This window comes from Cucurbita pepo, chromosome LG05 (genome assembly GCF_002806865.2).
Source record: "Cucurbita pepo subsp. pepo cultivar mu-cu-16 chromosome LG05, ASM280686v2, whole genome shotgun sequence".
NCBI lineage: Eukaryota > Viridiplantae > Streptophyta > Magnoliopsida > Cucurbitales > Cucurbitaceae > Cucurbita > Cucurbita pepo.
The window spans coordinates 6431882-6448815 of NC_036642.1; the positions used below are offsets into that span (position 1 = coordinate 6431882).

General features: G+C 35.4%; 2 protein-coding genes across 2 annotated transcripts; both read right to left on the bottom strand.

The window, feature by feature from the left end:
- Positions 1-397: 397 nt before the first annotated feature.
- On the bottom strand, positions 398-13341 carry LOC111794526 (N-terminal acetyltransferase B complex auxiliary subunit NAA25-like). Its single transcript, XM_023676569.1, has 19 exons — positions 13005-13341; positions 12330-12486; positions 12113-12231; positions 11858-11932; positions 11073-11166; positions 10828-10946; positions 10055-10125; positions 8531-8672; positions 8225-8400; positions 7451-7653; positions 6988-7118; positions 6456-6532; positions 5891-5965; positions 5606-5798; positions 3162-3281; positions 2936-3074; positions 2454-2494; positions 1958-2212; positions 398-1403 (listed from the first exon to the last, which is right to left on the bottom strand). The coding sequence occupies exons 1-19, from the start codon at positions 13149-13151 to the stop codon at positions 699-701; spliced, it is 3039 nt and encodes a 1012-aa protein (XP_023532337.1). The 5' UTR covers positions 13152-13341; the 3' UTR covers positions 398-698.
- A 1115-nt stretch (positions 13342-14456) lies between these two features.
- Positions 14457-15761, bottom strand: LOC111795071 (GDSL esterase/lipase At2g30310-like). The gene is made up of 3 exons (XM_023677308.1): positions 15129-15761; positions 14765-15026; positions 14457-14635 (listed from the first exon to the last, which is right to left on the bottom strand). Exons 1-3 carry the CDS (start codon positions 15759-15761, stop codon positions 14457-14459), a joined length of 1074 nt encoding a protein of 357 aa, XP_023533076.1.
- Between the last annotated feature and the right edge of the window lie 1173 nt (positions 15762-16934).

Sequence of the window (16934 nt, forward strand, 5' to 3'; positions counted from 1 at the left end):
GTTCTCTCAAGCTTCATACTTGCTCATGTCCATGTTAAACCATTTACAACATACATTCCAAATCGCAAATGCATAATCCAACCTCCAACACATGAGCTAGAGTGCAATATTGGCACACCATCCAATACTGTTATTAAAAGACACTTTTCAAAGGAAGATGCTCAAGACGTTCGTCCCATCACACTTACCCATGCTATGACACAACTCGCTTCAACCTCAAAGCCTAAAAGGTTAATCGATAGTTGAGACGTACCCTCCTTCGAGATTAGAGACTACAATTTCATACGTAAATATGGAATTTATAAAATCAACTGGGTGAAATCTGGAAAAATAGTTTGTTCCTGCCGCTCTCATTTCCTGTTCAGACATTCATTGGTAAGTTTACAGGCTAGAATACAATGACCACCTTGGCTCAGTCATTTTGTATTTGTGCAACTTTTTCTCTATACAAAATTAGTAATGCTTCCAATAGAGAAAACAGTGTGGTTCATGCAGCTAGAGATGCAACCAAAACTAATGATAAACTGGAACTTAACATAATGTAAGCTCAAATACTACAAGAGAATCAATATATATGTAAGGGACTCGAATGAAAAACATTACTTAAAACTCAATATTATTCTTCCAGAGATGAATTTTGGCTGAATGCAACCAAAATGAGAGATGCGGCACCAATGGGAATTGTAGTAGCTAGGTCTTCAGACTTGGGATATTTGCTGTTTCAATTTCTGAATTGATTTGAGTTTCGATTCACAAATTTTTATAAACTCATTTAACACTACGTTCTTCCCGGTAACTAGCTTTCTTGCAACATCTACAGTATTCCATGACTTCAATTCTTCAGATATCCTATGACCAAGTTCAGTATTGTCCATGGACGACGTCAAGGTTTCGAGTGCGTGGAAGACTTGCCCAGGTCCTTCGTTGTTGTTTCCACTCTTTTGAATAGACAAGAGTGTGGCTTCTAATTTACCTTCGTCCGATTGGTTGACAAACACACTTAACCAGTTCATCAGGATCTCTAGAATACTACACAAAGATTGTGTTGAATCCCGAATTGCAAGAAATAGAGGAGAAGAGGTTAGCTCAGCGGAGCTTGTTTTCTTCTTCCTTTTACCTGATGGGAGAGAAGATCGGACACAGGCTTGGAGTATAAGACTATGCCAAGCTAATGGCTCTGAAACCAACTGCAAGAGCGTCCTTATGTCGGTATACGGGGTGAAGATTGTGAACTCCAAGGATCCAACTTGCTCCAAGATGTACTTTTCCAGAAGAGAATCGACGATACGCCAGGCATGAAACTGACATCCATCAGCTTTTTTTTCCCCTAGCTCACCAGAGCTTAAGTTCCATGCATTTAGAAACACAGCAAAATTCAACCATTCAGCCAAATTGGGGCCANACTATATAGATAACTAATATCAATATAATTTCTTTAATATAATAAATATGAAGATAATAACAAAAATGCTAGAACAATATCTGTGACACTAGAAAACTGACAGTAGGCTCTTGAACCACTTCAGTTATAAAGCATACATCATTCCTCCCCCATATCAGAAAAAAGATAACGCAAGTCACATGCTCAAACTTGTTAAAATTTGAAACTCTACATAATTGCAAAGACAATAAAACACTAACAAAACAAGCAATGGAAAGCAAGGTCGCATAAACCATTGACCTGATTACTTGCAGATAAGTAGCTGTTTTCATTTCATTGATAACGTCTGAGTGTATACAAAAGGCAGGCTTTATAGCTAAAGAACTTGATACAGAGTAATCGATTCACCAATAAATATGTTTTAGACAAACAACAACGTACTTTTTAAGAACTACCTTAAAATCTTGTATGTGTAGTTTAACAATAAATTTGTATATTTTTTGGACAAACAGGAACATACCTTACAGAACTTAGTCCACTAAAACCCCCCATAACCGAGAAACAGAAGGAACATACCTTATACGAACTTAGTCCATTAGAAACCCCCGTGACCAGTTCAACTGCATCCTCAAAAGTAGATCCCAACATTTTTGCATAGCTCTCAAGCAAGCATTTTAGCTCCGAGGAGATTTTGGGATCAGACAGAGAACCATTAATCTCAAAGTTCTCCTTGGTTGATGTTGAAACACTCTGAATAGAGAGGTAAAGCATGCGAGGAAGAAGAGATCTCTTCTCAACATTTCTCCTAACACCGGCTTCCAGATTTTTGTTCTACAATAGTCCCACAGTTTACAGCAGTGAGAAAAAGTGATTGAACATATTCATTCAAAAAGAAATTTGGAAAAGAACTAAAAAGTTCGAACTAAATTCAAAATTAGAAAGTTGCAAGAATAGGGGGAAGAAAACAAAACAACCAAAGAGCCTGAACAAATAAATTTGGGCAGAAGTTTCCAGGCATAAATCAGTTAATCAAACAAGGGAATATCATTAATGAAACATTGGAGTTCCTTACCAAGTTCTCTCTCGGAAAATAGGAAATTTCTTCAAAAGGACCTGACAACAAAAAATACCGTCAACCATAGTCTATGAAGATACTGTCAAACACCAAAACAGGATGCAAATTCTGATGTTGTCCCAAAAGAAAAGAGAAGAAAAGAAAAAGATGGAACGAATCAAAGATCATGGGATTGCTTCTCTTCTGATAAAACGTTTTACAAAATTATGACATTAAAAACGAACATAAACATTCAAGCCTAGCGGAGTAGGAATATTCTGTTGCTTCCCAAGGAATGACACCTATCATCAAATTTCAGATTCTAATACCCACCCAACAATTATGTCCTAAACCAACCAAAATAACACATGAACTTATCCCAAAAAATTTACTATCAAATTAATCATTGTGTTAATTTTAAAGTGGCAAAATATTAACCATTATGCTCATTTCCTGACAAGTCAAAATTTAATTCGTATAAAAGATAAAAGAAAAACAACCTAAAAGATAATTTTGATCTGATGTCGGAGTCCACCATGGGCGTGACTGCAAATCTTCATTAAACGTTAGAGGTTTAGAGGTGATCTTAATAGACAGCTCAACAAATTGAATCCCATATTTCAAGCTCTCAAGAACAGCCTAAAAAAAGAAGAAATCTTGAATCAGTCGCATTAAAGAAAAGAAGTCCTATTGACAAGATGACACAATGACTCATGTGAGTAGTACCTCCTCTTCTTCAATGTTATGTGCATGTTGCTTTAACTGTAAAATAGATTCTTCCACTCTTGCAACTAGATACTGGTTAGAGTGTTGCAACTGTTCTTTGAATTGAACAAATTCAATAACCTGAAAGATAATAGATTGAGATGTTTACATCATGAGTTGACATCATCATTAATTACTTTTATCTGGGACAGGTTCGCTAAAAGGGAAAAAGATAAAGAGCTGAGGACAAGAAGTTGGGAGGAGGAATCACGATTGGTTGCACAACGAATTGCAAGGAGTTACAAACAGTAGCTGGAGAGTTATGAAGAATACGCGGCTCAACAATCCAGTTTGGTTCAATGTGCGGCATGGTTCACAGACCAATGACTTGTTCAACTGGTCAGTGGGTCAGGTCAATGGTTAATAGTTCAATTGGATCGATCTGAATCAATTTTTCTTCTTGATTCCATTTTTAAGGTCCATTTACTTCGATTATCCTTGTTTTAGGCTGAAATTGTATTGTATGAGGCTGATTTAGGATGTTTTGCTAGGAATTTTCAAGTAATTGCTAGTCCAAGGAGGATTGGAATGTTATAGCCTACTATTTCTCTCGATTCAAGGCAAGACACTTTCCTGCTGGATGACTACTGCTTTAAATATTTTCGAACTGTTAGATACGTGTGCATGTGATTGTTTTGTGAACTGTTGTGATGTTTGGACATACTTGTAAATGATATTTTAAACACTATGAAACCTTATGTACGTATGGAAACCTGAGACAATTATCTCTATATTGCAAATCTATGTACCTGAGAATTTTGTAGTATTTACTTATATGTGTACATGAGGATTACATTAGAATGCAAGACAATTACCTATATGTGTGCATGAGAATTGTAGTATTACCTATTTGTGTGCATGGAAATATAGTATTACCTATTTGTGTGCATGGAAACCTGAGACAATTATCTCTATATGTCCCTCTATGTCCCTGAGAATTTTGTAGTATTTCCTTATATGTGTACATGAGGATTACATTAGAATGCTCAATTACCCCTATATGTGTGCATGAGAATTGTAGTATTACCTATTTGTGTGCATGGAAATTACGTTGGACTAAACATCCTTGTGGCAATTAGTTATGTGTGTATGGGAATGGTATCACCTCCATGTGATATGGCCTTGTGGCAATCATCTATCAGGGATTATACATGCGTGTTATGATTTTTACTTGTGACAACTGCTCATTTGAGTGCTTGGGAGTAGACCAATTTTGAATGATTTATAGCTATCTCGATTTGCAATCTTTACTGTAAATGTATGTATATATAACCCCAACAGCGGGTTACTGAGTATTTTCGATACTTAGCCTTTCTCAAAATGTTTTTTTTAGGCAAAGGCGAGGGCAAGCAGGGGTTGTGACGAGAAGGACCACTAGTTGCCGAGACTGTTGATATGTTTTATTTGAACTTATTCATCTTTTCAATTATCTACTCTGAAGTTACCTAGACTTTTCTTTCATTTGTTTGGCAAACCTGTTCCACTGTTTACCAAGTTTTCTACTAGATTTGAGTGAAATGTTTTCTTCTGGTTTGATTTTGAAGGGATATAAAGCTTAATTGTTTTCATGAAAGGTACGAGTTTGCCACATGCATGTTTTTGTTCTTCCACTCTAAAATGGTGCAACCATGCATATGGTAACTAACTTGGTCGGTCTAGGGTTTTAAAAAGTTGGATCATTTCACTCAAAGAACTTGTTTCTTTCTATCTATGATATCCATATTAATCCTAAAGTGGAGAATCATCAAACAATTATATAATAGATTTTTCTTAATACCTCTATACTATCTTATACAAGCCCCGACTATTCTCACACAAGTGATGAATCATCAAACAGACATATAATGGGTTTTTTTAATACCCATGAGTATTTGGGTCTTCTTACCCACACCTCAACTAATCTCACAGGATAACAACTTGAACCAACAAAATAGTGGATAATCAAACAATTATATGGTGGATATTTATATTTTGTACCATGTGCAAAGGTCATGACCAACAGAAAACAAGACATCAAAGTTCCCAAAAATAATAATAATAACAATAATAATAATAAATAAATAAAAAGAAAATAAAGGAAAAACAGTTTGAATCAATTTTATCCCAAACATATCATAATAGCATACTATACTATTTCTTTAATTACACTGAACCGCTAAATGTGCCATCGGTAAAAATTTTGTGTACCTGCACAAGAAAAGAGGTTGAAAATACCCGAAATAGCATATACCAATAAAAACTATAGAAAAGCACCGTGTACACAGCAACCCAAGTGCATCCTAACATGCAAACACAGGGAGAGCACATTGTACTACTGCTTGATAAAATATGAATGGAGAAAAGCCGCAGGTCTTGCATGCTAAATGTTCCAATATACAATCTACAGAGCTAATACTTTGACTTACTTTTGAATAACTTCTATGGCGATATGCAAGAAATGTAAGATCCGCAGACTCTCTGAAGTGATCATCCATAAACTTCAAGTAGTCATTTACAAGATTACTAAGATCTTCCCAAAGAGGAGATACCAACATCTGGGGTAAAATGTGGTGTGAAACAGTTTCCATCAGGATATTCTTTACATCCAACAACTTATACCTTGAAGAAGAAACAGAGTCAACACTCTTATCAAGCATTGCTATACAAAGGAAAAAGCAAAAGACAAAGAAAGCACTAAATTAAATACTGACCATTCATAAGCTGAAGAAAGGGCACCTAGATAGGAATATAGATGCAACAATAAGATCTTGTACTGCCAAACGTATCTGTAAAAAAAAAGAGAATTAGATTTACACTTAGATAAGAGAACTGGAAACTGCCCACCATCTAGAGTAGGGGTATTTGCAATGGCAGTTCCGCTCATTGGGTAGGGGTAGTATAACTTCAATATGGGTCCCTCATGCCTTCTGGCGTTAATTAAATTTTAAAAGAAAAATAAGCTCTCTAGAATTCTTGCGAATGTGTCTGCTGCTTCATCGTGCACTTTGCACCCAACACTAACAGTTATTTTAATGAAAAAAAAAAAAAAAGAGAAGAAATTAGTTTGATGGATGGTTTATCAGTTTTAAAATGATACTTATTAGGAGGCCACATCAATGCCCATGGCAAATACATATTTACATCTTCACAGAATGATTGGTCCTGTCGCCTCTATGGAAACCTTCATTGTGGTGGTTCAAGTATACATGCATATATATACCAACATATCTATGATAAAGGCTTTATTTACAGATTCAAATGATAAACATATCTAACCTTCTGATGGTCAAGCCCCACTCCAAAACCAGAATAGCCTCTATGATGTAGCCAAAATTTTGTGTACGCCAAAAGAGCTATACCAGAAACAGTTATAAAACCAAGATATATCATCAGTAAAGGACAAGTGGACTTGCCTCATTATCACAATATAAAGTAAACAATACAGTAGCAGATACGCCCTTCAGCCATGCCCATTGCAACTGACTTCTAGTCTAGCTCAATATAAGAAACACAATAAAGTAGCTCAACTGCAAGGGTTGATGGCATGGTGGCAAATGATAAGTGGTCATGGTTTCTTTCCCCTTGGGCAACCTCACCAGAATTAAAAGGGTAAAAACATTGTTTCTAAATTTTTTCTGCAGACCATAAGTTGGTGGAATTCTTGGTATAAAAAAACAAAACAAAAGGAGCCATGAAAGCTAATTCATTTCTTGAAATTAGACTAGTACAATACATTGATAACTATCCAATAACATTTACAGCACTCAACAATGAAGTAAAATGATCTATCATCAACATATAAACAAACCTGAACCAGCACATTGCATATCAGTGATAAAAGCTCTTCCCCATGCATACTTTCTTGAGGATCTAAATCTTTTGAAAGTGGGAGGTTTTTACAGTACATCTCTGCCATCTGTACCGCACAGCGCTCAAGTTCTGGGAAAGAACAGCATAATATATCAATTTTCATGGCATAAGATGCAACTCCATGATAAAGTTTGCAAAAGAAACATATTGCGCAACATACAAAATAGGCCACATCTTCAAGTGTATTTGATAATCTACCCCTAAAATACTTGGGATTCATTGCACAAATGGCATGACATTAGACAAATTAAAGCTAACACTTCTCTCAAGTTTTCTATGAATTATCTTTTTCTAATGCTACATCCTTAGTGTAGTTCCTAGTGCATAGCTTGTAGGTATTGTCATGTAAATGCAGCACACTGAGGTTACAAGAATCAATGACATGAAATCAGGGGACACACCAGAGACCGGTTGATGGAACATATTTCCACTCAAATCTTGAAGTTTTAAAAGCGTTATTGACTGTCCAAGGGCCTTAGTTGTGATGATAGATGTAGCGGGAGTGGTTTTCTTTAACTTCTCCAGTATTTCAGTCCTTTTATCAGGAGTTAACACCTCAAGGAACATCTCGACATCAGAAGTGAAGCAAGCTAGGTGACCAAATCTGTGATCGGGATACAAAATATCATTGGAATAAAATCATAATATCATTCACAAATGAAATTTAAACACAATCCTATAACCCCATGATAACCAACCAATCTAACTTGAGATAAAATGGCTGAAACTTGACAATCCCTTGGTTGGGTTAGCCTTTTCCCTCGTGACACATTAAAACAATATTTTGCCATGAAACTTATTGGTAGCATTCCAACAAAAGCTATTCTTTATAATTATTATTATTTCCATATCTATATGAAACAAAGACTGCATTAAGAAAACAATCAAAAGAACAGCCTAGAGATCAAGGAAGACGTGCGCCCCTAGCCTAGAGGAGAAGTGGACAGAGCACGTCCAAACTAGAATTATAACATCAAAGGCAGTAAATAAGAATGGAAATGATGTTAAAACTCCTAATATCATAAAAAGATTCAAAATGAGTTGCAACAAAAAGCAGCCCTCATCGGGAGTGGGTTGATGCTCCAAGTTGGACAGTGCTAATAAACAAAATAATGAAAAAGAAAAGAAAATAGAATTTGAATTTTGGACTCTGGAAGTCAAAATGCAAAATGTACCTGACATAATAATCAGTAAGGGCCCTCAACAAATTTTCGTCATTACCCTTGCCATGCATGTGCTTTCTCCTTTCAATTTCAAGATTTGCCAAGAATGGGCCCCTTAAAAATTTGTTGTTATCATCTACTTGTAGTCTTTGTATAACAGCTGATGCATTTGATATACGAGAGTTAAACTGCATGCCCAGTTTTGATAAATCAGATCAGAGCTTTTCTTGTTAAAAAAATAAAAAAGAAGGTAGAGCTGCCTACTCCTAAAGCAACATCAATACAATAAGCAGAGAACTTTAGAGAGTAGATATGTACCAATTCTTCTGCCAAAGGTGAGATCTTGCAAAGCACCTTCTTTGGTAGATGAATTGGGTCAATACTCGCTTCAGTGCACCAGTTACTATCATCCTCCAGCAGACAGCCTAGATAATGTAGAAAACACTCCCAATCATCAGGGCTGCCAAACAGAAAGAAAAACAATAATTGTTATGGATATTAAATGTACAGCAATATGGCATCAAATCAACAGTTTGACATTCATATATGCACACAGGTACATACATCAGTATGATGCTGGGGGATTTGGGATTGAGAGGTGTTGACTGAGAATTTAGCACAAGGTTTTGAACATTGCAATGGTCAGTATCAGAAATAGGCATGCAGCAGAAGGAAAATACACAGGAAGGAAAAAGAATAATATAAACGGACAAATGTATGGGACATGACAAGACTAAACCAAGCAAAATCAAGCCAGAAAGAAAAGGAGAGAAACACGTGATGTCGCCTCACATTTAAGGTAAGGTGAATCACATTATCTTGGAGATTAATTTTGACTTGATTAAGTTAATTGAAACGTTGATTGAAACAAAATTTGAGTAAATTAGATTTCAGTAGGATAAGTGAAGTTAATTAAATTTCTGAAGTTATCTCATGTGCAATATCTAATTAAGTCCCAAAGTTCAAAATTTTTAGAATTTAATTATCCATTGTTCTTTTTTTTATTCAAGTTTGAAAAGTCCAATCTTATTTTTCAAAGATAATAGCCAAATCATTCAGGAAGTTTTAAACTAGAGTTTAAGTTGGAAAGGAGGAAAATGAAAAGGAATAAAAGAAAACCCTAAAAGAATTTTTAAATATTATTTATTTTCCCTCTCTTTCCTTTCTCCATCTCATTCCACCCTCCTGAAAGTTCTTCTTGCCAGCACTCTACTCCCGATGATTAATGGCAGCTGGTCTTTGCAGGTTTTTTCTCGGTGACACAGATGCAACCTCTGGCTGTAGGCGTGCAAGACTGCAGTGTGGCTTGCAAACAGGCAGGTGTTCAATCCAGCTTCTTTAGCGATGACGATTTATTCCAGCAGTCAGTGACCATCGACGGCTTTCTCCCTGGCCAACGAACCGCAACAACTGGTCTTGGGTGGCAGCGACCTAAGGTTTGTTTTCTTCAGCCAGTTTCTTTGTCGTTCATGAGCTCTTGATTGTGACCCACCTCTCCAAACAACCCAATTTGATTTTAACCTTAACATTATAGGTCTAGATCCACGATTCGAACCTTTTCGAACTACAACCAGCAAAAACTTAGAGTTTTCTTGGTAAGAATTATTGGGTAATATGCATCACTAACCCTTTTCTAATTTGAATTAAGTACTCTAAATTAGTTTTAATTTATTGAAATTCTTTTTATGGGTTCTATTACACATGAAAAACTCATTTTTTGTATCAACAAACTCCTGTGACGAAATATTTCCATTAGTAGATTTAATCGGACTAAAACAAGAAATGCTTAAAGTTTAGACAACAAAAAATGGGAAACACATAAGTATTGATTTGAAAACATACCGTAACTCCAAGATTCTCTGAAATATATTGGCAGCATCAGCAAAATCACCTGCCCGAGCAAGAAGCCTCCCCTGTCAACTTGAAGCCAAAGTTTACTAATACAAATGAGCTCATTACTTTATGAATGACTATTAACATAGATTGCTAATCTTGCGATAATAATGGTTTTGGCAATGATAAAACAAAAAACTACATGCTCTTTTCTTAAATGAATAATGGAGAAAATGGAAATGCAGTGGTGGGTGTTAGAGGGAGATATCTGCAATATCAGTCGCTTCACATTCCTTAATACTTCGTACAAAACCAAGATGAACAAAAATAAAAAGAAAAATAAAGGAAAAAAGGAAAAATAATCAAAATTAGCTTCAGATGTTTCTTCATCACCATTTTCATGCACTGAAGAAAAGGGCAGATTCAGAGAAAAAAATACCAATTCTGAAATCCTAGACAAAGAATAATCATCAGTACTCAATGTTTTCAAAGTGCATTATCAAATCAGAAAAAGATGTGATATTGCTAGCTAACTAAACTGAATAAAACTTATAATCATGCAATAACAAATTAAGACACTTGTCTACAATATCTTGATCTAGTCTACAACTGTCCCCATGCTATTAATTCAATTAACTCGTACGGACTTCTGAAATAATGAAAATAGGAAATCTTTGAAATGAACAAGTAGGATGGAGAAAGTCCACTATTATTTACATCGCATCATGTTCTCATATAATCTGTTGTTTAATGCTAATGAAAAAAAAGGCTTTAGAAAATACCTGTATGCGAAGTCTATCAACTTCAACAGTTAATAATGATCCCAACTTCCCAGTGAGAACTTCCAAAGCATCTTCATACTTGGCTTGATGTTCCAATATTGAAATGTAGACCATAATAGCTACAAGGATAGGCAAACATTAAACGGATGTAAATCGCTTTTGATTGTACAGAAGCACTTTCCATACGGGTTATTAGTATTACAACAAGAAAAAATATTTAAATTAAAAAAATAAATAAATTACACCTTCAGGTTCGTGTAAGCTATGGGCTGTAATATGCTTTTTGAGTAAACCCTCAGCTAATAGCAACAGCTTTTCCCCACCACCACCACAAAGCACCTGCAAGAAATTCAGTAACTGCATCATAAGCAAAATGCTAATGGATACCTTAATCAAGATCTAATAATCAAGTTCACTTATTTGAACGAACAATCATAGTAATCTCCATATTATAGTAACGGTAGAACAATCTAGTAAACTCAAACTAGAAAAGAAGCTGATTCTCTCTTACTTGCATAGAAAATTATTCTTGTTTGAAACCAAGCAGTGAATACTTTGATAGTCAATACCTTATATGTTTTAACTATAACAAGCTTTTAATTTAACAATGTCGAAATTTTTCAGGATATATTCACACTCAGTATTCATTAAAACTTCGACGAGGGAATCACTACAGTACTTATAGGAGAATTAACCAGAGAGCTCCAGCTTCCAAGAAACTGAAGTTTTAATCAATTTCCCAGGAAATACATCCGTGTCAGGGCTTGTGGGTTCATGTATACAAACCCACCTAATATGAAACGATGGGTTTCCCTCTCTAGGAATAGTATCCAAAATTCTGATCACGTATTCCAACAGCTACATCATAGTCTAAAAATCTAAATCTTTCGTATTTAGCCCTACAACATATCTCCACAATTGTTCACAAATTTGTCCAGAATTCACTCCTGCTCCCTGCTTTTCAGGTTTTTATATTTTTTTGATTAGGAAAGTATATGCTATAAACGTAGTATCGAACAGCCAGTAGAACCTGCAATTGAATGCTACAGACTGCCCACAGCAAAAACCTTTCTTCACCTGCAAGTTTATACATCTTGATAGCTGTCTGTGAGGAAGAGGAGGGAAAGGAAAAAAGACATAAAAAAACATAGAATCATTATTATTATTATTAAGAAAGGGAATATCTGAACATTCATGAAGCATCAATAAAAATGATATCCACAAATAAGCCAACATACAAAGAAAATTTGGGGTTTGGGAAAGGTGGCAAGTGAGGGACAAGAACCTGCTGCTGTTTAACAAACGAATACTCGCGAACATAGCAGTTGAAAAGCCCCATCATCAGATCGAGATGGTTTGGAAATTTTCCACAAGCATATTCATAACAGCCAGTTGCCAAGTCCACTGATTGCATGTAAAACAATGAGTTAAATCACAATGAAGAAAATGAATAATGGAACGATATGGATATACATCGATTGAATTAGGTGAATTCTACTGACTATGGTCAAGTCGCTGGAAAACAATTTGTAACGTGCTCAGAGTAAGATCATCAATCAAGATAGAATCGTTAGTATACAGTAGCTCTTTGGCACTTAAACAGACAGATAAAGCTTCATCGGGCTTCCCCATTCTTTCCAAAATCAACGCTTTAAGTGCCTGAAAAAAACAAAATTCAAGTCGCTCCATTACCTTCAAACCTACTTGATAATTATTCAAGTCGCTTCATATCCTTAACGCATTCTGAACTGTTAGTGCATGATCGGAGTACTAGAGTAACAATAGAACAGCATACGAAAAAAAAATCCTATCAAGAATCTAAGATAGTCTTCAAACTTGAAGGACCTCATCACGAACAGCAACAATTAACCAAAAAAATGAATACCGAAGCTGCCTGAAATGCTATCAGAATGACTTTCTTTCATATTGTGGGAGTGTACATAGTACAAATAAGCAGCCTCCCAGCTCTACACTTAATCAAACAAAAATATTCTCCACAAGGCTAATTACTGACAAAAATGGAGACAAGAAAAAAACAAAACCGCACGCAAATTGCTACGAAAATACACATTATCAAGAAGTGACAAATACTCAAGAATTATCAACAAGCTACAAAGAAGCAGAAATCACTCCGACTCAGAATCAACTGCAGAAAGTGAACGGTTGTATTTCGTTACCAAGGCGTAAGGCGCATTCGGATATTTGGCAAGCAGTGTTGTTACAGCTTTGAGAGCATTCTTGAACTGCCTCGAATCGATGGCGTCCCATATCGGGCGCACTCGCCGCTCCGGTAACCCTCCGGCCAAACCGAACTTGGACGCCATTGAAACTCCTCGAAAGAAGTTGACAAGACGTGAATGCGATGATTCACTACGCAAATTGGAGATTCTATGAGCAACCGTTTCGTCGATTGAGTTGAAATTTAAAGGAGAATCAAGCAAGTGATGGTGGTTGGTGGTAAACCTATTTTGAGCTGAGCTTTTGGAAAGCTGAGTGTTCCAGTGGCGCCGATCGAAAAAATTCCAACACTGTGACTCGCTATCCATTCAAACCACACCCGACCTGTAGCCCGGCCCATTTTCAAAATCAACTATTTTGGGCCGTCTCCAAATATAAATTTTGAATTAAAAATGTNTTTTTTTTTTTTTTTTTTTTTTTTTTTTTTTTTTTTTTTTTTTTTTTAATGTTGTTTTATTTTTAGATAATAATCATAAAATAGTATTTATTTACTTCCAAAATTTCTAAACATTTTTTGAAATATTTAGGGGAAAAAAACACTTATGTTTTTAAAAATTAGAAATAAAACATACCAAATATGAATTTAAGTTAATACAGGGTACGAACGTCACCAAATAATTTATTTTCTAATTTTTTCGAAATGGGCAATGTAGTATTTATTATTAGCAAAAAAACACGAGCATAATTCATCTAGTTAAAAAAATATACATAATTCAAACCCATTTAAGTATCATACTCTTCTATTAAATTGTCGATTTAACCGTTTGATCTTTTAGTCCATCATATATGTCTTAACTAATTGAGGAGAGGATTATGCTCAAATAACAACATAAACCGTGCATAGTATACAGATAAAAGTGAGTGTCTTTATCTTAGTAATAGTATTGATACAATCCACTTTACAACTGTTACAAATAATTTTATTTAGATCGTTCATTTGAAAACGTGTCCGTGGTGATATCTCATACAAAAAGTTTGTATAAGATTAAGCTACAAAATATCTATTTTTTATTTATAAACTGTTAATCGAAAAAATTAATGTTTCATATGATGATCATGTTTAACTCCATCTTTATCTTGAGTGAATTATAAACTCCTGCATGTGAAGGCTCGTCCTAATTTTTGTGACCCGTTCAATAAACTCGTTAGTTTATGGATTTGACCAAATAAAAAGTTAGAAACATAATTTTCATGAGATAAATTTCATTCCTTGGAAATAGAATATTTGTGTCCATTTGATCGTGAGAAGTTACATTCATNCCTTCGTTGTTAACTAGAGAAAGAAAAAAAAAAGTATTACGAAAGTAGCCTAGACAAGTTTCATTTTAAAATCAGCTAACACTGAAGCCTTAGACTTAGAACCCGAAACTATTAAATTTTGATTTAGGTGATTAAAGAAATTGCTTGAGAAATAATTCAGTCATGAATTTGTAAGCTGCTTCGGTCGGATGGACGCTATCCCAAAACAGGTATTTTGATGAATCTTCACATGTTGGGGTTAATGCATTACATAGAGGCGCTACTTCTGCCAATCCAGTTCCACAACAACCTGTGTTCGTATGCTCAAAACCTGTGCGACCAAAAGCCCCAGGCAAAACTTAGTTGAAAATGATTCTCAGAACTCGATTTCTCTAAAATATGTACGACCTTAGATCATATAAGTTGATAAAGGTTTCTATTTTGATGGGCACCGACTTACCATACTTGTGAGGATTATTGACCATGTCGATGAGAGGGGTGTAAATGTCAGTGTACAATATTGTGCTTCCATGTAGTTGCGATTGTAGATTGCCCAACAACTTTGAAAGCTTCTGATTATAGGATATGGAGTCCGAGTTTTGATCTTCCAAACATATTCGCTTTAGAGGAGGTTGAAACGATATAGTCTCTTGAATGGGAAGACAACCAATAGGAGGGAGGCCAGCAACCACTATATTGCGACATCCAAGCTCGTAAATTTCCTGTTTAGTATGTTAGAGTTCATAAGCTTATGTGAATGAATTTGGATTATTATGCGATCAAATATTGATTAGGGTTAATAGCGTGCATATGGTTTAATTTACCTTGATGAAGCTTTGTAGTCTATCTTGGATGAAATCTTGGTAACCGCTAATATTGTATTGTAGTTTCCTTACCGGAAGGTCGTAGAAATTTTTGGTAAAGTCATTAGTTCCTGCACTAAGAATAACTAAAGCACTACCAATAATCTTCTTACTTTCATCTCCACCTACAATCTCGGTAAGTCTTTGAATATAATTCTTGAACATATCAACTTGCATCATCATAGGAATAACTTTGTATGTCATAGTAGTTAGATCATCAAACCCTGAGCCGGCTGATGCAAAACTAACTCCTGATTTCACGTCATCATTTGACAATTTTGGATCCAAAAATGGAGGAACAAGCTCCTTTATGCCCAACCTAGAAGCCACCATGTCCGGAATGAGTTTTCCATTACTGAACCTTCCAGTAGCAATATGACCGGGAAAATCTTTGCCATAGGGAGAGTAATTAGCCTTTATAATGGTGGGAATGAAGTTGTTATTTCCCGTATCTACCGTAGAATCACCGAAAATAAGAATGGCAGGAAAAGATCCAAATTTTTTTAGATCAGAAGCACTGCACAATTTGCTCGTACATAATGACCAAACTATGTGGAGTGATAGAACAACAATGAGATAATTCACTTGTGCCATTGTCGGTATTCTTCAAATTGTTTTTGATATCATCTTTGTCAATTGGTGTATGTATTAATAGGGTTTGAAAGATAATAAAAGTAAGCTCTTTATGGTTTCTACATGGAGTTATTTAGTTGTGAGCAATTTAAGGCCATTGAATGCTATATAGTTTCAAATGGTTCATTCAGTCTATTTGTCCTTTATTTTTTCTATAAAAAAAAATATAGTTTATTTGTTAATTTATATAGTTGAGATCAAGGTACCCACGACAACTACAAGAGTCGATGATAGAGAAGTTATTGAGTATCAAACTGAAAGGGGTATCAACTATAGATAGTAAGGTCGTTAATCTCAAAAAATAATATACAACAATCAATGAGATGCTATGACTAGCATGTAGCAGATTCGGTTGGACGAAGAGTTCAAATGCATCAAGGTGGACAAGAAGGTGTTTTGGGTTAGGGTAAAATGAAATTTTTGTTGGGTTAGACGTCCTAAAACTCATAGTTTGTAAACAAAAACATATTCTATTTTCAACGAAGTTTTATTGTTGTTTATTCAGTAAAGATTGTTATTGAATAAAGTGAACTTTACGATCATTAATCTAAATCCAATAAAATAAGAACACTCTTGGCTATAGTATGATTACTTGAACTATATGTAGAGACATAAGAGTGAATCAAGTTCAAGTATATAGAGTCAAAATGATCTATAGTATAAGGATAAGGCTGAGTACCTTATTCTGTGGACACTATGGATGCGGCCCACTTTTGTATATGATATAAGCAATGTGATCACTAAATTGTACATGTGGAGACATGTGAGTGGGGGCGTCCTATGCAATGAGAATTGCATAAGATCGGACCATGAAGAAAACCACTCTCACTTTATAATGTCGTTTACTGTTGAGACTGATTTTCTTTTCATTCGATAACCTAGGTAACTCAGTTTTAATCCTAAACTAACCATGAACTCCTGTTTATTCGGAATTATCCTTAGATTTGCATGGGTGAGAGTGGCTCTAGTTCGCCGACTCAGTAGGCCTCCCATTTCAGGGGTAAGACTGGGTGAATGGCTGGGGACGTGGGGTGCAAGATGGAATTCACTCCTACCCACTTTTAGGGATAGAAGAGAGGTAGTTCCCTTAAGCACTGACTCCAGGTCTTGAACAAGGGGCCCCACCCTCTCATT